Source organism: Schistocerca gregaria, chromosome 1, assembly GCF_023897955.1.
Source record: "Schistocerca gregaria isolate iqSchGreg1 chromosome 1, iqSchGreg1.2, whole genome shotgun sequence".
In the NCBI taxonomy this organism is placed as follows: Eukaryota; Metazoa; Arthropoda; class Insecta; order Orthoptera; family Acrididae; genus Schistocerca; species Schistocerca gregaria.
Genome location: NC_064920.1, coordinates 749,952,167 through 749,979,956, shown reverse-complemented (window position 1 = coordinate 749,979,956; position 27,790 = coordinate 749,952,167). Strand labels below are relative to the sequence as shown.

At 40.0% G+C, this 27,790-nt stretch overlaps 1 protein-coding gene across 1 annotated transcript in view; it reads right to left on the bottom strand.

Annotated features, from left to right (window-relative positions):
- LOC126267645 (xenotropic and polytropic retrovirus receptor 1) overlaps window positions 1–7,658 on the bottom strand; it is a 98,057-nt gene extending 90,399 nt beyond the window's left edge. The window contains exons 1-2 of the mRNA XM_049972950.1: window positions 7,007–7,658; window positions 6,728–6,881 (exon numbers count right to left, since the gene is read on the bottom strand). Of these exons, the coding sequence (XP_049828907.1) occupies window positions 6,728–6,881; window positions 7,007–7,075 (223 nt within the window). The 5' untranslated portion in view covers window positions 7,076–7,658. The remainder of the gene's footprint in view (window positions 1–6,727; window positions 6,882–7,006) is intronic.
- Window positions 7,659–27,790: the final 20,132 nt, after the last annotated feature.

Below are 27,790 nucleotides of genomic sequence, written 5' to 3'. Positions count from 1 at the left end.
CAGCCAAAGTGCAACAAGCCCCGCGGGAGCTGACAAGCAAGTAATTTCTAGCAGTTTACTTAAACCATCTGCATCATTTCTCTGTATGTTGGTAATCCTTGTATGATGATCTTTTGGTGGCGCAGTGTGTGTAACAATAGGAATGAATACTGACCCCTACAACACCTCACATTCCTACCTTCTACATGCTCCCTAAAGTCCATAAACCCAACCACTTGGGATGCCCCACTGTGGCGGTTACAGTGCACCCACTGAGAGAATCTATGCCCTCATAGACCAATACCTTCAAACCATTACCTGCAACCTATCCTCCTATATAAAACACACCAACTATTTTCTCCACCAACTCTCCACAGTTCCTGTTCCTTTACCACATGGTGCACTGCTCATCATTATTGATGTCACCCTTATTTATACCAACATCCCCAATGCCCATGGCCTTACCACCATCGAACACTACCTTTCCCAATGCCCAACGCATTTCAAACCTACAACCTCCTTCCTGGTCATCTTAACTATATTTTCACTTCACAATTACTTCACCTTTGAAGACATCAGCTACAAACAAATTCATGGTATGCCAATGGAGACCTGCATGGTACCATCCCAAGACAAAATATTCTAGATACATCTAGAAGAATCCTTCCAAACCACTCAGAATCTCTGACCCCTCACCTAGTTCTGACTGACTGATGAACTACTTAGTGATCTGGATCAAAGGTGAGGAAACCTTACCCGCATTCCTTCAGAACCTCAAAACCTCCTCCCCCATTCGCTTCACCTGGTCCTTCTCAACCAGGCACGCTACCTTCCTCCGACATTGACCTCCACCTCAAAGATGGTTACATCAGACCCTTCTTCCATATCAAACCTACCAACCACCAATAATACCTCCCCTTTGACAGCTGCCACACATCCCATACCAAGAAGTCCCTTCCATACAGCCTAGCCAACCATGGCCTTCGCTTTAGTAATGGCAAGCACTCTATACCCAAATATACCAAAGGTCTTAGTGAGAACTTCATGGATCAAAAGTACCCTCCCAACCTTGTACAGAAACAGATCTTCCATGCCTTATCTCTCCCATCATCCACCGCCTCCCAAAGGCCCACCATTCAGCCACAAAGGAGCAATCCCCTCATGCCTCAGTACCACCCAGGACAGGAGCAACTGACTCTCATTCTCCACCAGGGTTTTGACTACCTCTCATCATGCCATGAAATGAGGAATATCCTACCTACTATCCTTCCCAACCCTCCCACAACGGTATGCCACCACCCACCCATTGGCAGCTCATGAGGATACAATCTGGGTGTTCACAAATTTTTTGATAAAAACAAAGAATGAAATAAATAGCATCTGCTGTACAACAGTTATGTTTATCAACATATTTATACAATTACAGCCATTGCCAAAGCTAATAACAACAGTAATAATAATAATAATAATAATAATAATAATAACATTAATAATAATAATAATCACCATCGTTTTTGTGGATATTTGTTGTTTTGTACATATTTAATTAAAGAATGAAATAATATTTACGCTTTCACTACTCTCCATTTTGCATTTTTGTGTACGTGGGAGTTTTTGTGCATTTTTATTTTCTTTTTTGGCCAATGTACAAGATACCTAACATGTGTATTAGTTAATGAATTAACTGCTGGGGTGAAAATTAGACATTCTTAAGTAGCCACATAAAAACTTATGCTTATTGTACAGTACTTTGTTAAATGTTCACATGTGGTCATGCTTATTTGATTTCATCACTTTCTCAGTAAATGGATCTGGTCTGGGAGGCTTACTTTTTCTGATAATTTTCTTTTCTGTTAGCATTTAAAACAGATTCAAAGAGCTCATGTTGACACTGCACACAAAAGCCGATTCAAGCACAGTAAACCAACAACTCCAAACACACTCCACATTTTTGAAAACGATTAAATTCAAGTAGTACTGTATATCAACATGGCCACTTGATTAGAAATATAAACGAGGCACAGAGAGCCATAAGGTCTAAAAGCACATGACTGTCAATCCCATATTTGAGTTATATCAGAGAAACCAGTGAGACATATTTTTATGAATATTCATATATATACAGTGTGGGCCTTCAGCACAGATAAACTTGATTCACAGTAAAAATCAACAGATGGCAGACACATGAATAAATGCTACTGTCTCACAATTGGCAATGATGTGCTTTATGGTTCTCAGCACCACAAATGGGTTATTGTATGATGAAATACAATACTTAATATATTAAATCTCATTCACAACCCCAGAATATAGGTTTTCCTATCAATATAACTATAACATATATTGATGTTTGATCTAATTTCACTATATATAGAGTGAATTGGCATATCTGAGGAGTATGCTACCATCTAGCAGGATTTATGTCTAGCAAATGGGGATAAAAACCTGTTGCAGTGTGCTACAATCTGGCGGCATTCACGTATACTTGTTATTTAGTGGTAAGGGCTAGATGTGCACACTGTGAATCGTGCCTATTTTGTGTCAAAACTGTACATATCTTGCCCATAAGGCAATTACGTCACGCTAGTTGTGTGTGTGTGCCAAACCTCGTTAAAACATGCACAACTGAAGGTGTGCTCAAGACCCTGGCACCAAGTTTCACAATGAGGTAAATTTAGGGCAATGTATTTCAGATTACCCCATCTACATTACAGAGAGAGAGAGAGAGAGAGAGAGAGAGAGAGAGAGAGAGAGAGAGAGAGAGAGAGAGAGCTCACAGTAGGATAGGATTGAGTTTGCTCCATCTGGCCAACCCAATTTCCGTTTTCCTAAATCATTTCAGGCAAATGCCAGGATGCTTCCTTAATGAAGGCCACAGCTGAGCACCTCTCCATCCCCACAAGGGCATACTTATATATTCTATGTGGATGAATAATTTGAGCTATTTATATTTATTGTATTACGATGACAAATCCTATATCACTCTAAGATTATACCCAGATGAATAAATAACTTAACAGAAAAATGTCAGGAAATCCAAGAACTGAGGTCATACATTTATTATAAGTACTAAATTATTATACCTGTAGATTCTTCACCTGTATGCATATGCTATGGTCATGTCATTCTTTGCTGATACATATTTCCAGAATTCAGAAGATATTATATAAATTGCATATTCCAATGACTCATGACTATTCCTCTTAATGATTAAGTCCTGGCTAGAGAACAGATTGGCACAGGACAGCCAACAGCTGGACTGCGTGGTGTCTTAGATGCTACCACTGACAAGGGTCGACACGTTCAGCAATTCTTCCACATTTATGCAACAGTCTTCCTTAAACTTGTGAAAAGATGGTAACCTTTGTAGCATGAATAACGAACAGGAAGTCAGGAATGTGTATGTTGACATGGTATCACAACAGTGCGAATCACGATTATGCAGAGCGAGTACAAATTTGAATGAATTCGACATTGATCATTGCCAGCAATGTGACTGCTTAGTAGCAAACGTCCACGTTAATACATGTATTCAGAACAAAATATGGCTTGCTAAGTCTTATCATTCAATGGAGATTGGTGCTGTATTGGTAATAAACTGTCAATATAACTGAGTCAACAAGTTGAAACTATACTTTTTTTATGACACAAACATTATTCTCATGTTGTCCCAAAAAATCCAAAGGTTTTTCAGTCCCCATAACTGCTAAGAGCATTCTTCTAATACACATATTGACAACAAAAGGTAGGAATTCCACACAGTGCCACCTGTTTTCACAATTGACACTGAAAAGACACCAATGATGAGATCCTCAAGCTGCAAATACCCACAAAATAACTGTCCAGTGTTCAGTGAGATTACTTCAAATACATGAGCTTCTACAGAAGAAATAGTTAATGACAATGGCCTTAACTTTCACAAGTGTTCTTTAGGTTACCTTCATGACACCCTGGTAGTTCACTGTCTGTAGTTCAATATCTAATATAAAAGTGATCTATTACTGATACTTTTGGAAAAGCTTGTCAACTGGGGCACCTTTTACTATAACTGTAGGCCTACATTTGTGGCTGTAATCACTCAGGATCTGGAATCAAAGTACCGCCATTGTGGCTTCTGAGAGAAGTGTAAGCACATTAAAGAGAGGTGACAGTAACCCTACAGTCTTTATAGTGGCAGCAGACTCTCCATGGAGGAGAAAAGACAATGCAGACAGCACGTGGCTGTGTGGGTGAAGGCAACAGTCCAAGCCAGAAAGTGAGTGGAAGCCATTAAACACTCAAGTGGGTGATGCATCAATGACAGGGTGGTGCCGGCCAGTTTGCAGATGTGTTATCACTTACTAGGAACATGAAAGGGAAGCAAAGCAAAGGAACAAAAATTCATTACTTGATCGCTTCAATTCATAGCACTCAGTAGTTAGTCCACAGTGCAGCCCACTGCAAATGTCACAGTCAATTAGACAAGCGTTGGTCTATTGGCTGATATTGGTTCACAACAAACTCCAGTTTGGAGCACATAATTAAGAGGGCAGATGTGGAGGAGAGGGGAAAGTGTCATCCTACACAGGAATCAGTACATCCAAAAGCAATTCTCTCACCTCTACCGCACTGAATTACATTATGGACAAATGTTTTCCAAATCTTAACATCTCCCTAAATTCTGATTCAGAAAAATTACATCATCTTACACATCAGAATCTCGGGATTCTTACATGTGAAGATAGAACCTAGTAACTATTTGGTTTTGTTCACGAATAATATTAGTGTGTGTCAGTCAGTGCAACAGTAAATAAGTGCTCTGAAGAGGTTGTCATACAACCACCTCCAGTTCTCACTAATATCAAAGGAATTCTGGAGCTATACTGCTCCCAGCTGCAGCGTGCAAGATGAAAAGACCGCCAGAGAATGATGACAGCTGTGTGCAGCAATAAGAGTTCTAGTTTAGTGTGAAGTAAATGAGTTGGAGTGAGTCAGGCAGTCCTAAGACATAGTAAACTTTCCCAACACAAAGTAAACAGGCCATGGGCAATGGTTATTTCTTCTGATAACGTGGACGAAGCAATACATAGTGTTGCTTTAAAAAAAAAATGTAGCTGTGTTCTAGAATAGCTACAGAAAACCAAAGTACTTATGTACAGTCAATCGACATTCATGTTCTATACAGTCGGTATGATGAACACTATGGAAATTACTACAGCTTGAGTAATGTGATTTTGTAAAAAAAACTAATCCACCAAATCACTCAACACCATTATGCTACGAGGTCATGTGATGTGTTGAATGAAAGAAAGTCTCACAAAGTAGCAGTTTGAATACGATGGTGTTAATAGCACAATGTGAATTTTAATCAAGTACACTCAAATTACAATTGTACATGTATTTTAAAGACAGCATAAGGTAATTAAACATCTTTATTATCCCATGCATCTAAAATGTACATATAAAATTTTTTCCTTACAAAATACATAAGCATTTATAAAATAGTAATAAATAAAGACTGAAGAAATTCAAAAGTGGCACATGCTACATACATTCTGAGAGCACCACCATGGAAAGCAAAATTTGACATCTAATAACAAAGGTTTTTACTGTCTTAAATTATACGCACACTTTGGTATGTTACACTGATTTACCTTATTCGTGAACTGGGAGGAGGGGGAAGCGGTGTTTCATACAATGTCTAGTGTCAACAGATAATGTCATTTTGGTTCTCACTGTTAATAAAATGTTATCTCAAGTGTAATCTGATGTGCCCAACCTCAAATTATCCTTCGGCAGATTTTCACAATAGTGACAGCAAAACAAAGATGTGGGTCTCCTGCAGTGACATAGCTGTTTCCCCCACATAACTGTTTTTACGTCCCTATTAAACTGCTTTGTTTGAGACTGTGCCCAAAGTTTTCAAAGATTAGTGTGGACACCATTTGCTAAAGCAATTTTAAAACAAATAACATGCACAACAGTTTCACATTAAAAACCATTCCTGAAGCAGCAAAAAATTACAAACTACAAATTCAAAATTTAAGCATAACTAAGTGACTTACTCACTAAAATCACTTCTTGCATACTTATAAGATTTCCCAATACACATGCAACATTTTAAAACATTTGCACTATAGTTGACCACTGTCAGGTAAACCCTTGTTATAGAAGTATACAATACACAGTTAAAATTTTACACAATGAAACTGGTCTGCACAATCCATCACTAATAAGTTTCTCACCATAGGAGAAAGCCTGAGCTTAAGAACTTGTGATCTGTTCTGTCTCTTAAGGATGACAGCCTCCGTATATGTGGCTGTTATGTATTCACCTCAGAATAATTTTAATGACCATAATTTGTTGTTTTGTGCTGAAGCCATCCAGTTTCCATCACTGATGCATGGACCTTCTTCCAAAAAAGTGGTTAGAGTATTCGAGGGGGCGGTACTTTTGCCACAACAACCCATTTGCATGCCCATGGATTTTTACAGCAGAAAAATTTGTAGAAGCATAAAACATTCTTAGTTTGTATTGCAGTACTGATTCACTCATTTCACATAATCTGCACCAGTATACATATTGTATTCATGCAACTGGACCTGTAACTTCTATCCAATAACTATCATTTCGTTATAAAGGGGGAGAAGAGGTGGGCAGGAGGGGAATAATGGCCTGCAAATACACATCATTTCCCAAACGAAAACAAAATGATTCTGCATATGCAGCAACATGCAATAGTCTGCTTTTAAACAACAGTAATGCTTACCGGAATAAAAAGTGTTTATCTTCGCTAATTCTTTATCACAGTAGTGGAAAAATTGTTCATCAAATTTTGCGAAATAGCGAGATAACACCTCCGGTTCAACAAGTTCTGCTGAAGGTGCTTGCTCCACAGCAGCATAAAGCATTGCTTTCATTTCCTGCAATGCAATGAAAGGAACGGGTCACATATAATGTGTATCGCCACTGCTTGAAAGAACATGCAATCTACATAACAAATTCCATGATATGACAGTGGGGAAAAAGCAAATGGTTTACAAATTACCTCGTAATTAATATACTGTTTTCTCCACTCGGGAGTAATATGAGCACTCAAATGTTCAGTAAACTTCATTTTGCTGCCTCCGTCTAACAGCTCTACAAACAATACACAACCTCTAACCTACAATCTCATTAGGCCTTATTTTATTTTACACCCAACACGGGAAGCGCATGCGGAACGTAATGTGTGGAAGCGCTCATTACGACAACATGGGCCACGAAAATTGGAAATTATGTCATGACAACCTCAAAATAACATATAACACTACATCTTGCTTCCCACCAGCCCATCAGCTTCGGGCAAAGCAGGCATTGCACTACCGCCTGACATTTATTAACACCTCTCGAACCAGAGATTCTTTCATCATGATGACAACTGACACTATAGCTTCCTCAAAAAACATAAATTACCTGTTAATAACACGAACAAAAGTCATAAACAAAATATATCTGAGAGCAATCAAATAAAATCATTTAATAAATAAAAGCCGAATTCTAACGGAAGAAATGCGCTCCAATCAGAGCCCTATCGTTATGAGTAATGCCAAGAGCAACTTCATATAACGAAATTGAATGAACAAAAACCTTCATTGAAACATTGCCGAGCACTAAATGGTATGCAGTTGACACATTCCAGGAAAAAATAGTTGGAAGGTCTGTATTATTAATATGTTTGTTTGCATCTCTATTATTTATTGGCAGAGTACGCTTGTGATGTAAATAGATTCTCTGGATTGCTTTACGGTCTCCTTTTCTGTTGTATATCCCAGTTGTCTCTACGTAACGAAACCTGTTCTGTTGCACGCAACGTACCCATTCTTGGTGAAAATATTCTTTTCGAAAATAGTGCAGTTTAATTTAAAATGCCCGTAAACGGGCAGTGGTGTCGTTTTTTGTTCATTTACCCATTTATGATCATTGTTCAACATGGTACGTATAACATCTTTTAAGAGATTGAAAGTGAAAAAATAAAACGAGTCTTAATGGGCTGATTAGTGTGTGTTCATAATCGCCCTGTTCTCTTCGAGGGCGGAGGGTGGGGAAAAATTAGTAAAATTTGTTTCTGTTCTTCGGCATAGGCTGCAGACAATTTTACATCTCTCTGTTTAACAGCATCAGAAGCCTTTACAGGATGTATAACTTTTCTAAAAACAGCTGTCTTGTTTTACACTTGCTAGTTGAGGCTATAATGTGCTTGTCATATTTGAAAATTATGTACTTAAGTGTCTCACAGAACAGTTTTCACTTTTTGAACGTAAAGCTGTGCTCAACCTGAAACTTAGTTTGAACACTTTTTTAAATTGTATGCTCTTGCTATCCACTGACACTTAACTGTGTGACATAGCCAGTTACAGAGCGATCTAGAGTTTAACATGATCCTGAGTTCATCTGTAAGGGTCTTGTCCTCATGAAATTAGACCCTTATCTTCCTTTACTCGCGTTTGTGGATTCTGAACAACTTAAAGAACGTAAAAGCCGATGTCCTGCATTGATTTTGCATTAACTGGTGATAATGATAGTAGTTAGTCGTTTTCTTTTTTCCTTTTGGTGTGAAGCAATAATGGATGAGAATCCGGATTTAGCAAATTTTTGAGAGTTAGTGAAGATGAGAAGAGAAATTTGTTAAAACACATATAAATTTAAGTTTTTAGATGTCTTACATGAAGGTGTTTGTCTGGAAGCGAGTCATACATGATTAGCAGTTCAAACAAGAAGAAAATGAAGCTTTTGCAATGTGGTGCTACAGGGAAATGTTGAGGGTAATTTCGGTAGGTCATGTAACTAATGAGAAATTACCGAATATAATAGCGAGGAGAGAAATTTGTGGCACAATTTGACTAAAAGATAAGATAGGATGTTAGGAGACATTTTGGGACATCAAGGAATCATCAATTTACATTGGAACTGTGTGCAGTAAAAACAGTAGAGAGGTATTAAAAGACGAATCCAGTAAACAGGTTCAAATGGATGTTAGTTGCAGCAATTATTCAGGGATAAAAAGAATTTTACAGGAGAGAATAGCCTAGAGAGTTCCATCAAAAAATTAACTGAAAGGATCTTAGCCCACAAAACTAGCATAATAATATGTGGAGACATGAATATTAACATACGTGTTGAAAGTGAAACTAGTAATAACTCCCTAAACTTTTTGAGCACTTAGTGTGGCATAAATAGTACACACTGCTAAGAAGGTTTCGAAAAGTTCACCTTCAATTTCAGACCATGTAAATATGGACATTCACAGGGAAAATGGTGAACTATTTATAAGAGATCTTGGCTCATTACTGTTAGATAACAAAGCTAAAGATAGGTTCATTTCGAAACCCACAGAGCTGCAGAACTAAAAAAGGATTTTTTCAGATCATAAGATATACCATGTACCCGTTACAGGAGAATATGGGCTTGGGACAGGGAATGAAAGAGGAGAAGACTAATTGAGTTCTGTAACAAGTTTCAGCTAGTAATAGCGAATACCCTGTTCAAGAATCACAAGAGGAGGAGGTATACTTGGAAAAGGCCGGGGTATACGGGAAGATTTCAATTAGATTACATCATGGTCAGACAGAGATTTCGAAATCAGATACTGGATTGTAAGGGGTACCCAGGAGCAGATATAGACTCAGATCACAATATAGTAGTGATGAAGAGTAGGCTGAAGTTCAAGACATTAGTCAGAAAGAATCAATACACTAAGAAGTGGGATACGGAAGTTCTAAGGAATGACGAGATACGTTTGAAGTTCTCTAACGCTATAGATACAGCAATAAGGAATAGCGCAGTAGGCAGCACAGTTGAAGAGGAATGGACATCTCTAAAAAGGGCCATCACAGAAGTTGGGAAGGAAAACATAGGTACAAAGAAGGTAGCTGCGAAGAAACCATGGGTAACAGAAGGAATACTTCAGTTGATTGATGAAAGGAGGAAGTACAAACATTTTCCGGGAAAATCAGGAATACAGAAATACAAGTCGCTGAGGAATGAAATAAATAGGAAGTGCAGGGAAGCTAAGACGAAATGGCAGCAGGAAAAATGTGAAGACATCGATAAAGACATGATTGTCGGAAGGACAGACTCACCATACAGAAAGTCAAAACAACCTTTGGTGACATTAAAAGCAATGGTGGTAACATTAAGAGTGCAACGGGAATTCCACTGTAAAATGCAGAGGAGAGAGCAGATAGGTGGAAAGAATACATTGAAAGCCTCTATGAGGGTGAATATTTGTCTGATGTGATAGAAGAAGAAACAGGAGTCGAGTTAGGAGAGATAGGGGATCCAGTATTAGAATCGGAATTTAAAAGAGCTTTGGAGGACATACGGTCAAATAAGGCAGAAGGGATAGATAACATTCCATCAGAATTTCTAAAATCATTAGGGGAAGTGGCAACAAAACGACTATTCACGTTGGTGTGTAGAATATATGAGTCTGGCGACATACCATCTGACTTTCGGAAAAGCATCATCCACACAATTCCGAAGACGGCAAGAGCTGACAAGTGCGAGATTTATCGCACAATCAGCTTAACAGCTCATGCATCAAAGCTGCTTACAAGAATAACATACAGAAGAATGGAAAAGAAAATTGAGAATGCACTAGGTGACAATCAGTTTGGCTTTAGGAAAAGTAAAGGCACGAGAGAGGCAATTCTGACGTTACGGCTAATAATGGAAGCAAGGTTAAAGAAAAATCAAGACATGTTCATAGGATTTGTCGACCTGGAAAAAGCGTTCGACGATATAAAATGGTGCAAGCTGTTCGAGATTCTGAAAAAAGTAGGGGTAAGCTATAGGGAGAGATGGGTCTTATACAATATGTACAACAACCAAGAAGGAATAGTAAGAGTGGACAAACAAGTACGAAGTGCTCGTATTAAGAAGGGTGTAAGACAAGGCTGTAGCCTTTCGCCCCTACTCTTCAATCTGTACATCGAGGAAGCAATGATGGAAATAAAAGAAAGGTTCAGGAGTGGAATTAAAATACAAGGTGAAAGGATATCAATGATACGATTCACTGATGACATTGCTATCCTGAGTGAAAGTGAAGAAGAATTAAATGATCTGTTGAATGGAATGAACAGTCTAATGAGTACACAGTATGGTTTGAGAGTAAATCGGAGAAAGATGAAGGTAATGAGAAGTAGTAGAAATGAGAACAGCGAGAAACTTAACATCAGGATTGATGGTCATGAAGTCAATGAAGTTAAGGAATTCTGCTACCTAGGCAGTAAAATAACCAATGACGGACGGAGCAAGGAGGACATCAAAAGCAGACTCGCTATGGCAAAAAAGGCATTTCTGGCCAAGAGAAGTCTACTAATATCAAATACCGGCCTTAATTTGAGGAAGAAATTTCTGAGGATGTACGACTGGAGTACAGCATTGTATGGTAGTGAAACATGGACTGTGGGAAAACCGGAACAGAAGAGAATCGAAGCATTTGAGATGCGGTGCTATAGACGAATGTTGAAAATTAGGTGGACTGATAAGGTAAGGAATGAGGAGGTTCTACGCAGAATCGGAGAGGAAAGGAATATGTGGAAAACACTGATAAGGAGAAGGGACAGGATGATAGGACATCTGCTAAGACATGAGGGAATGACTTCCATGGTACTAGAGGGAGCTGTAGAGGGCAAAAACTGTAGAGGAAGACAGAGATTGGAATACGTCAAGCAAATAATTGAGGACGTAGGTTGCAAGTGCTACTCTGAGATGAAGAGGTTAGCACAGGGGAGTAATTCGTGGCGGGCCGCACCAAAAAAAAAAAAAAAAAAAAAGATATGTGTTTTTTAGGACATGGGCAAATCAAACCTGGGATGAAGTGTATCTGGAAAGCAATTTAAACGCTAAGCGAAGTGTATTTCCGAAAGTAGCCGTTTCTACTGCTTCGGGAGAGGAAAACAGATGGATAACTACAGGCAACAGAAAGTCCTCATAGACACTTAAATTTCTCAGTTCCTTCCTAAAATACTGCACTAATCCACAGGTCTTTGAATACTGTCACTGGTATGGAACATATATGTGAGGGTACTGTTCACAGAAAAAAATGTCACTCAATGATAAATTAATACATAATGCAGAAAATAAAAGCAAAGTGGTGTGGGAGGATGCAAAACAAAAATTGGAAAAGGCTTAACAACAAATAAATCAAAGCTGGTGTAGAATAATAGAAAGTCTTTGTGAATTAGAAAATTTCTTAAATTACTATTTGTCTGCTATTATGAAGAAGCTGTGGCAAAATGCTCCCAAAACACATGTAGCACCCACAATGACTTATACAACAAGTACAATGATGTTTCCCCCAACAGAGGTTGAAGTTAGGAAGACAGTACAACAATTACAAAATATGAAGTCAAGAGGCATAGATAAAGTGCGTGTCTCTGTTCTGAAGGTCTGCATAGGTAGCATACAAGCCCTATTAACAAGAATAATAAATGAATCGTTTGGTTCAGGTATTTTCCCAGAATACCGAAAGCATGCACGAGTGGTGAAAAGTATTGAAAACTACAGGTCAGTTTCACTGCTGTCTTCATTCTCAAAAATATTTGAAACAATCATGAAAGAGAGACTGGTAAGCTACATGAGTAGATATAACCTCTTTAACGAAGAGCATTCTGTACACTAAATGGCATAACACCATTGATAAATATAGGCTTTGAACGCTAGTCTATTGCTAAGACAGAATATTCAAAATTCTGGAGTCTGTGTATTAATGGGAAATTGAATTGGAAGAAATATATTTATGATTTGCTAAAAAGTTTGAGTTCAGTTCCCTAAACTGTTATTTACTTCATAATGATTGACTCGTGACTTTGAGCTCATATTCTTTTTACATCACATGACTAACTGCGATGTGTTGTACCTTGAAAGAATCGTGGAGATTCTTTTAGATGGTGTGTGAATATTGCATTTTAATTAAAAGGGGGGCTACATACACGGTGATATTTAAGAGAGACCGTGATTTTTCGAGCATTTTTGGTGAGTGCCGACTTTGAGGAGTCATAGAACTCAGACCGTAATTACGAGAAAAATTTCCGTTGCACAGTTTAAAAATACAACCATTCCCTACTTACGGGCGAATTTTCTTTGTTTTACAAACAGCTGTTTTGTTAATAATGTTGTATGTACAATTCCCTCTGTTCGCCTAATGTTGATATGTATTAACAAAACGAATAGCATAAATGCAAGCTCTTTTGTTGTCTTTCATAGGTGTTCTGTTTTTATGCACATAAATCTACATAAAGCAGTAATACCACATGTCCAGTTTCCTTCCCTTTGCCTGATTATGCGCCTCTTTCTTGCCTATGCTCTGTTGCCAGACCTCTAAACAGCATACTGAGATGAGAAAAGTCATGGAACAGTGACACACACAATACAGATGACGGTAGTAACGAGTATGCAAGATATAAAAATGCAGAACATTGGCCTAGGAACTCTCATTTGTACTCAAATTATTCATGTGAAAGGTTTCCAAGATTCACAGTATTGAAGTGTACCGAAAATACCAAATTTCAGACATTACCTCTGACCACAGATAACGCAGAGGCCGAAGTCCCTCAGTTAACGACTGACAGCAGCGGCTTTTGCGTGGAGTTGTCAGTGCTAAGGGACAAGCAAGACTGCGTGAAATAACAGCAGAAATCAATGTGGGACGCTGGACGAATGTACACTCCTGGAAATGGAAAAAAGAACACATTGACACCAGTGTGTCAGACCCACCATGCTTGCTCCGGACACTGCGAGAGGGCTGTACAAGCAATGATCACACGCACGGCACAGCGGACACACCAGGAACCGTGGTGTTGGCCGTCGAATGGCTCTAGCTGCGCAGCATTTGTGCACCGCCGCCGTCAGTGTCAGCCAGTTTGCCGTGCCATACGGAGCTCCATCGCAGTCTTTAACACTGGTAGCATGCCGCGACAGCGTGGACGTGAACCGTATGTGCAGTTGACGGACTTTGAGCGAGGGCGTATAGTGGGCATGCGGAAGGCCGGGTGGACGTACCGCCGAATTGCTCAACACGTGGGGCGTGAGGTCTCCACAGTACATCGATGTTGTCGCCAGTGGTCGGCGGAAGGTGTACGTGCCCGTCGACCTGGGACCAGACCGCAGCGATGCACGGATGCACGCCAAGACCGTAGGATCCTATGCAGTGCCATAGGGGACCGCACCGCCAATTCCCAGCAAATTAGGGACACTGTTGCTCCTGGGGTATCGGCGAGGACCATTCGCAACCGTCTCCATGAGCTGGGCTACGGTCCCGCACACCGTTAGGCCGTCTTCCGCTCACGCCCCAACATCGTGCAGCCCGCCTCCAGTGGTGTCGCGACAGGCGTGAATGGAGGGACGAATGGAGACGTATCGTCTTCAGCTATGAGAGTCGCTTATGCCTTGGTGCCAATGATGGTCGTATGCGTGTTTGGTGCCGTGCAGGTGAGCGCCACAATCAGGACTGCATACGACCAAGGCACACAGGGCCAACACCCGGCATCATGGTGTGGGGAGAGATCTCCTACACTGGCCGTACACCTCTGGTGATCGTCGAGGGGACACTGAATAGTGCATGGTACATCCAAACCGTCATCGAACCCATCGTTCTACCATTCCTAGACCGGCAAGGGAACTTGCTGTTCCAACAGGACAATGCACGTCCGCATGTATCCTGTGCCACCCAACGTGCTCTAGAAGGTGTAAGTCAACTACCCTGACCAGCAAGATCTCCGGATCTGTCCCCCACTGAGCATGTTTTGGACTGGATGAAGCGTCGTCTCACGCGGTCTGCACGTCCAGCACGAACGCTGGTCCAACTGAGGCGCCAGGTGGAAATGGCATGGCAAGCCGTTCCACAGGACTACATCCAGCATCTCTACGATCGTCTCCATGGGAGAATAGCAGCCTGCATTGCTGCGAAAGGTGGATATACACTGTACTAGTGCCGACATTGTGCATGCTCTGTTGCCTGTGTCTATGTGCCTGTGGTTCTGTCAGTGTGATCATGTGATGTATCTGACCCCTTTCTGGGACAATGAATTCACGGTGTTCTTATTTCAATTTCCAGGAGTGTATATGTTAGGACATTATGGCGAAATTTGGCATTAATGGGCTATGGCATCACACGAGCGACCACCACATCACGACATCGCCTGCAGCGCCTTTCCTGTGTTCCCGAACATAGTGGTTGGTCCCAAGACAACTGAGTAACGTGGCCTCATCAGATGAGTCCTGACTTCAGCAGGTAAGAGCTGATGGTAACGTTCGAGTATGGCATAGGCCCCGATAAGCCATAGACTCAAGCTGTCAACAAGGCACTGTGCAAGCTGGTGGTGGTTCCATAGTAGTCCGAGCTGTGTTTATGTGGAATGGACTGGCTCCTCGGGTCCTCTCCTCCAACTAAACTGATCACTGATTGGAAATGGTTGCATTCAGCTAATTGGAGACCATTTGCAGCCACTCATGGAATTCATGTTCCCAAATAACGATAGGATGCTTACGGGGGACATTGCAGCATTTCACTGTGCCACAATTCTTCTCAATTGGTTTGAAGGATATTCTGGAAAATTCGAGCGAATTATATGGGCTCTCAGATCGCCCAAGATGAATCCCGTTGATCATTTATGGGATATACTCGAGAGGACGGGTCATGCACATAATCCTGCACTGGCAACACTTTCACAATTATGAATGGCTCAGTATTTCTGAGAGTACTTCCAACGACTTGTGGAACCCATTCCATTTCGAGTTGTTGCACTATGCCAGGAATGATCTAGCAATATATTAGGAAGTATTCCATGCCTTTTGTCACTTCATTGTATATTTCCATTTCATTGTTCATTGTTGCAATATTATAATTGGAGCTTTCCGTCAGACTGGAGGCAATCATGCTCCCTTCAATGTTGTGTTCTCGTGCAAGACAATCCCCATAATATAATTAGTTGCCTTGGTGAAAACGCATCATGAAGTGTAAAGGAACAGGGCATGAGCAGTTCCATATCACAACCAGTAAAGAGGACCTCTGAATATCTCGATGTTAGTGAAAGGACAGCGAAGAAAATTACTGCAGAATATAGAGAAATTCCATATCTTGTACTGCCAAAGAATCTTTCTTGAGGGTGAAAGAAGTTTACATGGGACAAGTTTACACGGAGAGTCATAAGAAGGAAAACAGTTTACAAAAGTAGCAGCCATATTGGATGTCCTGATGTAACCACAAGTGCCAGAACAGATATGAAAAATGCAAGAGAAGAGAAGGTGCTGAAATGATGTCGGCCAATGGTGCACTGATTAGGACTGCACCATGATAGGAGCGGCCTCTACAAGAGGAGAATATAAGCGACGCTCGTGCCATCCTTGACCACTCAGTGTCGGCTCAACATTCAGAGAGTATCAGGACAGTATACAGACAGGCCCAGCAGAGAAGGCTATGATAGCAGTTATTAGTGTTCCATAAATAGTATGACAAACTTGCATGAATATTGCATATAGCAAAGGAATCTGATTTTTATTGCATTTCGCCCATCGCTTGAGGCAACACATTGCAATTCCAAGTTAAGTATTGTCATTCTTCTTATTTGTAATAAAAACTATTAATGTTATTTGCTTGAATTGTTGTCTAACATTCCAAGAATGCAGCATCCCTTAGGCACACTAACACAACGAGTGGGAAGGGCCCCACATTTGGCGATGAGTATCCTCCTAACACAGTGCCCGATGGCCATGGTACTCGTTTAAATTGAGCTGGGGCCTTAATTCAGCCTTGTCTTTACTTTGTTGGGGCGCTTATTGCTCAACAATTTCTTGTCGTTTTTGCTAATCAGTGTTTTCAGCTGGGCGTTGCAGATATTTTCTTTGCTTGTCCTTATTTTACTTGTTTGCCTTATCAGTATTTTGCATTGCCACTTCCAACTTGCTTAACCCACCTTTCCCGCCCCCCGCTCAGGGGCCACAGCTGCAAGTGTTAATGTCACACAGCTAATGCAGGTGTTGCAGTTCCAGACGCAACAGATTTCTGCACTGCTCAACATGGTGCAGCAGCTACTGGCCAATGGTGTATACCCGACAGAAAAAGCATCATCTACTACAGCTGCAGTATCACTTTTTCGACAGTTTTGTGGATAAGAATGGGAATGGCTCGAGAGGTTGTCCCAATTTGAAGACCACATCATCGACCACAGTGTGCCAGGTATTGTGATACTTCCCTATCTATTATCAACGATAGGAAGTGCAATGTTAAGATTAATTCAGAAACTCTTTCCTAACGTCACTTCAAGTGAACATGTGCATGACAATGTTATGTCTTCGCTGACTAACTATTACGATCAACAAGTGAATATGGTAGCAGCTAGAAATTAATTCTTTCATTGCAAAAAACGGCAAGAACAAACTTACCAAGAGTGGGTAGCAGATTTGCACGGTCTGACAAGGAAAAACAAATCCCAATGTGCTTGCAGTGCTTCATATTCAGATGTTATGTTGCATGATGCGATCGTGTACAATGTCCCTGATGTCTAAGTCAAAGTTGCAAATTTTGAATGAGTCTGGTCCATCGTTTCAGCAGATAATGCAAATACTAGATCAGTACGATTCCAAGGCTTGTTGGCTCATATATTTGAGCTGGCAGCTATTTGCTGGGTTTAGTCCCTTGCTTGTGATTGCCCTGTTCCTCGCCAGCAACGTGCACTAGCCACACCGAGTAAACAACGTTCCACACTGCATAAGCAATTAGCTTAACAGATGGCTACACAGGCGAACAGCATTAAGTCTTGCCTTCGGTGTTATTCGCAGCACAAACGTTAAGACTACCCCTCCTGACAAGCTCAGTGTTATGCTTGTAGTAAGAAAGGACATGCACAGTCCATATGTTTGCAACAGAACAAATATAAGAATTCAGCCCACTCACAAAAATCTCGTCACAAGGTCCATGTCATCAATGCAGTATATTCCAAGTCTGCAACAGGCATTAGCAAAACTAGCAAGCGTGCAGTTGCTTCAGTGATATGCCAGTCCAACAAGCTTTTTGTTCATTTACTTATTTGTGGGAAACGTGTGGAATTCAGTTGGACACAAGTGCCTGTGTCATATTGCTAAAAAGTCACACATATGAACTGTTAGGCTCCCCACGCCTGTCTAAAACTAGCAAGCAACTGATGGCTTATAATGGACATGTATTTTGCCTGCCGTGTATCACTAGCATACGCGAACAGTGACTTTTACAGTGCTGCAATCACACGAATTTGAGAACAAATTTGATCTTGATTCTTTTGGGGACAATGTGTTGCCAGTGTCTGCATTCAATGCAAATGGCAGTGTTGCTAGCTTGCTAAAAGAATTCCTGGAGCTCTTTTCTGAAGATTTAGGCAAAGCTAACAATTTTGTTGCACATATTACGCTGAAAGACAATGCTCAGACGAAATTTTGCCGGACCAGAACTGTTCCCATTGCATTATGTGAAAAAGTCGCTGCTGAACTTAAAGAATTGCAAGATAGCGAAGTTATTGCGCCCACATCAGCAAGTCATTGGTTAAGTCCACTCGTTTTGCTCCCCAAAGTTTCAGATCCCATTCGCCTCTGTATTGACTGATTGATACTTATCCATTGTCACGCCCAGAGGATCTCATGGACAAATTAGGCGCACAACGCTACTTTTCAAAAATTGATTTGCCCGACGTGTATCTTGAAGTACCACTCGATGAAGAATCTCAGAAAGTGAGTGTAGTGAATACTCACTTGGGCTTGTTTAAATATTTGCGTTTGCCTTTTGGCAGTGCTTCCAGAACTGCCATTTTCCAACAGTATTTGGAGCAGCTGACTGCACAGGTGCCAAACTGTCCAAACTATTTGAGCGACATTGTCGTAGCAGGTCGTACACCTGAAGAAACAGGTGTTAAATGATGCAGGATTAAAGTGTAGACTGGACAAGTCTGATTTTTTTAAACCTGAGTTACAATATCTGGGTCACATCGTAAACAGTCCAGGTGTACACCCTCTTTAGTCGCGTTCATTAGCCATTCGGGACTTGCCAGTTCCTAGCAATATCATAGAATTGCAGTCAGTTTTAGGGGAGATGAACTATTATATTCGGTTCATACCGAATTCAGCACAGATCGCTGCTCCACTGCATCGCAAGAACGTCCCTGTTTGTTTGAACAGATGAATGCAAAATAGCCATTCAAAAACTTAAAGATGCATTGCTCAGTGATCGATGCTTAGTTCACTTTGATCTTGACAAACTAGTGGTATAGCAAGTTGACGCTTCCTCCTACGCAATCGGTACAGTGGTTTCACACAGAATTTCGTGATTTTTTTTCTCATTTTGTTCGTTTTCGTCCGTTGTATCTGCTCGGTGCGGAAGTCGCAAGACACGCGTTTCAGTTTGTCGTTGATCCATTAACTATGTTCCCTTTGCAGTCGTTTCATCGACGAAATCGGTTCCTGTACGAAATGCCCAAAAATTGCAACGTTGGGTTTTGCTGTTGTCTCAATACCAGTACGAGATAGTGTACCGTCCGACAGCTCATCATGGTAATGCGGACGCGCTTTCACCTCTTCCAATTGGACCTGACACAGTTTGACGGTTCTGCTGCATCCTGTTGTCACATCAGAGCTCAGGATTCTGAATTACTTCAGTCTTTTCCGCTGGACTATAAGAAAATCGCACAGGCCACGGAAGTTGATACAGATTTGAGCATTTTGCTAAGATATATTCGCACATCTTGGCCTCGTTCCTTGCATAGCATACAGAACTCTGTAGCCCGCCGATACTTCGCACGTTGGCATAGCCTCGCTGTACAGAAAGGTGTGATTCTTGTTCGGGATGACAGTGGACAGTCACTTGAGTTGATCTCTAAAGCTTTGCAAAAAGAAGTGTTGCAGTTACTTCATCAATTGCTCTGGGGGATTGTTCGTACGAAACAGTTAGAGCGTCGACACTGTACTCGGCTGGGTATGGACGCCCAAATAGAGCAGATGACGACACAGTGTCACGCATGTGCGGAAAATCAGTCCGCTCCACCACAAAAATTCTCTGCTTGGCCTAAGTCGCAATCACCAAGGCAAAATGTGCACAAAAACTTTGCCGAACCTGTTCCGAACACTCGTTGGTTGATTGTGGTTGACTCATATAGCAAGTTTCCTTTTGCTGTGCCAATGAACTCGACTATCACGTAGCACAATTCAGGTGCTACGAAGATGAAGAACGCAGGAGAAGAGAAGGCGGTAAACGACGTTGGCCAATGGTGCACTGATTAGGACCGCACCACGAGAGGGCGGCCTGTACAAGAGGAGAATATAAGCGCCGCTCCTACCAGCCTTGGCCACTCAATATTGGCTCAGTATTTGCAGAATATTAGCGCAGTATACAGACAGGTATAGCAGAGACTGCTACAATAGGGTTACTGGTGATCCATAACTGTGTGACAAACTTGCATGAACATTGCATATAACAAAGGACGCTGATTTGTATCGCGTGTCGCCTATCGCTTGCGGCAACACATTGTAATTCCAACGTAACTATAGTCAATCTTTTTATTTGTAATAAAAACTATTAATGTTACTTGCTCGAATTGTTGTATAACATTCCAAGAATGCCGCATCCCTTAGGCACCCCAAATTGGAAACGTTAAGAACTGAAGTGGAAGACTTCCCTTGGATGAGGGCAACAACCCTTTGGCATGTAATTCAGAAATTGGTCTTCAGATACAAAAACTCCAACAAAAAGCCTGCACTGATAATTAATAACTAAGCAGCAGATAAAAGACATGGGTCTTATGGGAAATAAGACAGTTGTGAAACATTGACTGAACTATCTGATGAGAGTTAGTGCGGTGCAGACCATCACAGAATGTTTGGAAGCCAGGAACAAAAACTGGCTTATGTATCACAAGGTGTATATGATTGTCACATAGGAAGCGTTCAAGAGTGCAATGGCTGCAAGAAAAGAATTCAAACGGCACCCAGTTCTGGAAAAAGGATTATATTGTGCCACACTAAAAACGAAGATGGGTTTGGGCAAAATTCTGGCATGATGATTGGGCAAAGAGGAGGTACAGATTATATTCTGAGATGAATGTCAGATGCTACAACGAGTGATTTAGGAGCGCTAACGAAAAAATATGGATCAGATCTGCAATTCTTTTTAGATTGGAATCCATGTCACACACTGATGAATCCAATATCACGAAATCCATTTATAAAGTGGAGAAAGAATTCAGTTGTTGAATGGATGGTAAGCAATAATGAAGATCTTATATCTAACTCTGCATAATATGTAATGTAGGCCTGTTGAAACGCGCATGACTGAACTTAAAGTCACAAGAATACCTTTAGGAATGTGTATTGCGGCCAGTGGACAAGGAAATTAAACTTCTGTGGTTGCATGTGACACACTGCGAATTGAACACCATTGAACTTATTTGGACATTTGTCAAGAAAATTTAGTATACGAGAGCAAGGATTTTAAGACAAATGATACTTAACAGTTGTGTCACTGTGCTCTGGAAAGTGTTCCCCAAAGTACCTGAAGGAATTTAGTGAGTCATGTGCGTGGACTTGAAAACAGATATGCACAGAGAGCTCCAATACTACCATTGCTGATCTAAGTAGACTACCCATAATAATAGCAAAAAGACCTCAGACAGCAGAGAACGAAAGTAAGTCTCTATCATGGTTCTATTTGCAAAATTTATAAGTGAGAACTGATTTTTCGTTTACAGCTAAGAATTTCATTGTTTATTTATTCAGAGTTTCTTCTACACACATCGGCTGTTCACTCTCAAGTGTCCTTTTTATTGCCCTCTTTTTGTAGTTAACAACTAACTGCAGCAGTGCTGTATTGGAATGTGAATATTAAATTGCCAAACTTCACTGGCGTGTAGGCACTTATCGCGCATTGCAACAATGACAGCGCGCTGCTGTGACAACTATGCTCCACCACAGCCTCACATGGATTGCAGCTATTAAGGCAATTGCTTTACAAACTCTTAACTGACAAACATGGGGCATATTCGTTAGTAATGACACACGATGTAAGCAACAGAAGTTGAAGCCTTACATACATGCTTTCTCCAAGGCATTAGTTGCAATGGTGAGCACATCATACCATCTTGCGTTTGACATTACGCTGATGAAGCAGTTAATTATAAAATAACGAAAATCAGTCAGCAAAAAGACAAGGCTGTATCTTTAAACAGTGAAAAAGAAATTTTCCTCCTAATTACGGTCAGAATTATATGACTCCTCAAACCTGAAAATCGCCAAAAGATGCTCGAAGAAACATGGTTTCCCATAAATATTATCGTATATGTTGTCCCCATATCAACTAAAATGTAATATTGATACATTACATAAAAGTAGGCATTTCCACGTTTCTGGCAAGGTGCAACACATTGTCGTTCGTCATGTGATGTACTAGAATATGAGCCTCATGTCAGAGTCAATCATTATGAAATAGTTAGTAGGTCACTGCTGAATATGTGACCTGCCTTTGTAGGCTATAGGTCCTATCGAATTGAAACATATTATGTATGCTGTGTGTTATATTTTGACCTATTGATTGCCAATGTATTAACCTAACAAATCCTATGTCATTTGAAATGCTATTTGAATTAATAAAGGTAAATAAATAATTTTAAATCAAATCATTCTTTCAACTGAAGACCACAACAGCAACGACGGTGTAGAGTGGATATGGGTTTTGTGAAAGGAGAATTTTGTCTGTGGTAATTTAGGAAGGATTTGGGGCTTTAGTCTAGAGATTAGCTTGAAAGAAAAATCTTATGTGCAGTAATTTTGGAAGGATTTGAGACTGAAGTCTAGAAATTATCTACTTAGCTTATTGTAATTTCAATAAAAATCACCAATTTAGGTTCTCAAAGACTTCTGGTACAATGATTCTCCTCATTCTGTCAATGACCATATAAAAAAAGAGGACAGAGGAGTGGATACAGCACATTTTTCCTCTTCAGTTAATAGTTGAAGAATCACCAATGATCTATGACAGAAAGGCTAGGCTGATGGGAAATGGAGATGACGTATTTGTCACAGTAGACAAGAAATTCAAATCCACCAATATAGGAACTGAAGCTGAATGTGAGACAATTTGGGCAAGTCTCAGTCGCAGGGGAGTCCTAAAATGATAAGTGGATCCTTTTATCGCCCACCAGACTCATCTCCCTATGCAACGCAACTTTAGAAAAAACGTTAGTTTGTTTTTCAGCAAGTTCCACAATTATAATATAATCATAAGTGGAGACCTTAATCATCTAACAGTTAATTGAGATAATTACATTTTGGTTAGCGGTTAGTGTGACAAGATGTCCTATGAAAACACACAGAAAACACACAAATTCAACTCATATCGCAATGCGCCGTATAGCAATGATTATAATGACAGACGTAAAAGTAATGAGCACAATTTTCAGCGTACGTTTAATAACAGTAGGTCTTACCAGCAGCAGAATCATCCGCAACAACAGATTATCATGAATGAACCAGACAGTCGGTATCATCCCGAACCTAATATGTCAAGAAGAAATAACAGAACAGTACAAATAGTCGAGATGCCACAGCATCCTCCCGCAAATAACATCACGTCAGAAAGAATTTGACTAGATACAGTACAGGTTGCATCTTCCAACAATGTAAGCACTACTTTTGACACGCAGAATGTTATTCACGCGAATGTTATTACTTTTGACGACATCCGAGACACTCTTTTGCAGGAAAAACCAGTTATTTAAAAAACCATTTCCCACCCTGTCATTGAAGTAAAGATTGGATCATCCACATTTTCAGCAGTAATAGACTCTGGATCACCAATGTCAGTTATAAATGAGGAAACTTTCAACGAATGTAATGAAGAGAATACTTATCCTACGTTACCATTAGGCAAAACTAAAGTAAAAGGAGCAGTATCTGGTAAAGGAGTAGATGTAAAATTACAGACACTCTTATCATTTTGTATTGCAGGTCATACGTTCCACTCAAATTTTTGGATTGTTCCCTTATTGTGAACAGACGTTATTTTAGGTACGAATTTTTTGGTACAACACGACGCAATTATTGACTTTCAAAATTCCTGTTTAATGTTAAAGGATGAAAATGTACAACTGGCATTAGAATTTCAGCACTCTTCATCTGCAGAAGAACAAACAATTAACAGAACACAGGTCTTTTCTACATCACGTAACTTAAACTGTCATCGCACATTGTTCACAGATACGTATGTTCACAGCTACAATACACCAGACGAAACCGACTATGACGTTATACAAATGATTTCGGATAAGGTTAAACAGAGCAGTGCAAACACAGACGACAAACGTACGCAACTACGCAAAATTCTTTTACAGCAAGCTCCAGTTTTTGACAACATCCCTGGTACTATGTACGGTTTCATGTATGAATTTCAAGTTAAACAGCACGACACATTAAAGCTAAACATTATCCCATTCCGTATATTCACAGAGAACAGGTTAAGAAAGAATTGCAAGCTATGCTTGACCTAGGTATTATTGAACCAGCAGTTAGTCCGTACATAAACCCGCTCCATATTGTTAAGAAAAAGGATGGCTCACTTCGTTTCGTACTTGATTCGCGTCATGTGAACCACATTATTATTAATAAAACAGATCGCCCTCAAACACTAGAAGAACTTGTACAGAAATTTCATGGTACTGCTATTTATTTCACATTAGATTTAAGATCGGGATTTTGGCAAATTCAGCTCCACCCGAACTGCAGAAAGTACACAGCATTTCTCTGTTTTGGCGACTGTCATCAATTTTGTAAATTACCATTCGGTTTAAGAATTTCTTCAGCAGCATTTATTCGCGGTTTGAATACTATACTTCTGACAGAACTTAAAGACAGAATCACAACGTATGTAGACGACATTCTTATTGCAGAAGCTAACTGGTCTGAACACAATTTGATTCTGGAACAACTGTTGCAAACTTTTCATGTGCGAGGACTGACAGTTAATCTTAGCAAATCACACTTTGGCAAAACTTCTATAAAATTTCTTGGACATGTAATTTCAGCAGAAGGCATAGCGCCTGACCCGGAAAAACTTCAAGCTTTACGTGACATTACTGTTCCAACGACAAAGAAACAATTACGCAGCTTTCTGGGATTAATTAACTTTTTCCGTAAATTTATTCATTACTCTGCTTTAGACACCCCTAGATTGTGCCAACTAACGGGTAAATACACTATTTGGTCCTGGGATAGACAAGCGCAGTCTGAATTTGTCAATCTGAAACAAGCTTTGTTGAATGCACCTCTTTTATCACACCCAGATCTCACTAGAAATTTTTCCATTGCCACCGACAGTTCTAACACAGCTTTAGGCGTACACATTTTTCAGGAAATTGAAGAAGACAGTAATACAGTAATTAAAAGTATCGCCTTTGCAAGTCGAATTCTGTTACCTGCTGAACGCAATTATTCGGTTACACAACTTGAAACATTATGTGTTGTATGGGCAATTACCCGATTTAGGCATTTTCTTTATGGAAGACATACTACCGTTTACACAGACCACAGAGCTATCCAGTTTTTACTTTCCGCTAAATTTACACATGACAGATTAAGCAGATGGAAACTGTATTTACAGGAATTTAATTTTACAATTGTTCAAATTCCCGGTACACGAAATATTGTAGCAGACGTTCTCTCTGCGACAATCAGCAAGACATCGCAACCAACTTCTGCCAAGCAAATTCTAGTGTCATGTATATTCAACAGGTCGCATTTGAAAATTTCATTTCATCCTCATTACGAGACATAGCACAAGAGCAGAGTAAAGACAATGTATGGAAAGAAATTAAACACCTTTGGCAAGATAAGAATAACGTTACCATTAGAAACCATTACACTGTACGCAATAACATTCTGTTCCGCCGCTCTCACCCTACCAGCAACAACTGGTTATTATGTATTCCTGACGAGCTTGTTAACAAATTGATTTGGTATACTCATTTAAGTTACGCACACTACGGAGCCAGAAAATGTTTTCTTATACTGAGACAGAACTGTTATTTTGCCAACATGGAGAAACGTATTCGACGAGTTTTAGCGTCATGTAAAATCTGCCAGAAAGCTAAATCAGACACGACTTCACATATTCCTCCGTTACATCCCATTGTACCTGTTAAATTGAGACACATGGCCGCTGTAGACATTTTTGGACCGATTCCCAGAACTAATAGAGGTTTTTGCTATATCTTTGTCGCTGTTGAACTCACTTCGAAATTTATTACCTTCACTCCGTTGTGCAAAGCTACTGCTAAATATATTTCGAATGCATTTGTAAAACATTTTTTATTTCATGTTTTGCATGCATTGAAAGTAATTTCCGACAATGGACGACAATTTCGATCTGTGATATGGACACGTATGTTACGTGCTAGAAACATTTCTCCGATCTATATATCCAAGTATCACGCTTCTTCGAACCCTTGTGAACGACTGATGAAAGAAATTGGTAAACTGTGTAGAATGTACTGCCATAAAAGACATATTGATTGGGATACACATATACTCTCATTCCAGGATGTAATTAACTCCATACCAAATGAATCCACTATGCTATCTCCGACTGTTAGATTGAAAAATGTTGAACCACCTAACAAAATTAAAGAATTAGTATCCTTTCCGACATCTCGTCGACTACGCCACCATGAAATAATTGAGATTGCGCTCAACAACATCAAACATGCCACAGAGGGCCGGAGAAGAGAGCAAAAACAGGTTTGTACACGCCGTGACTTTCACATAGGACAGAAGATATTAGTACGCAAACACTATTTATCCAACAGAGGAAAGAGTAGATGCAGTAAATTTGAACTTCTATACACAGGTCCATACAGAATTCGCAGCATTCCTCATCCCAAGCCGGCCGCGGTGGTCTAGCGGTTCTAGGCGCTTAGTCCGGAACCACGTGACTGCTACGGTCGCAGGTTCGAATCCTGCCTCGGGCATGGATGTGTGTGATGTCCTTAGGTTAGTTAGGTTTAAGTAGTTCTAAGTTCTAGGGGACTGATGACCACAGATGTTAAGTCCTATAGTGCTCAGAGCCATTTGAACCATTTGAGCCTCATCCCAATGTGGTACATGTTGAAACTTTGAGAACCAGAAAAAGCAAAGGCAATCACCATGTCTCCAATATTAAACCCTTTATTGAATGAACATACTTTATGATTTATCACATTTTAATGCCTTTTCCTGTTATTGAGATGAACACTTACTGATGATTATCATATTTTTTCCTGGCAAGTGCCCGGTAAGGTAAGGTTAGTAGATCGCTTTTCTTGTCGTTATATATCAGACCGTGCACGTTTTCGATTTTGTGTATGTATGATTGTTTTCCTATCGAAAATAGAATTTTTGTCTGTATGCACTATGAAATGTTTAAGATGTAACAAACACCAGCTGACATTGACATTTTGCATTATGATATCTCAACATCTTGACTATTTTACATTTTTTGCTACTACACTATGGTACTGTGTGTACATTTTTTGCACTTGAAAACTGTCTATGTTTTTGACCTAATATGTTTTCTGTCATGCTATGCTGTATGCTTAATTATATTACTAGAAACAAGATTTTATTTCATGGGTATATGAATTAAATGCAAGATATTAATCCATATTCATCATTTTTCAGAAAGCAATACCGTGTAAAAGAAATGAATTAAACAACCACAGTGGTTTACTAAGAAATGAAAATTTTACCATCAGAATGAAGGAAAGAAAATGCAATATCTTGTCATGAAGAGTAAATGGATCAAAAT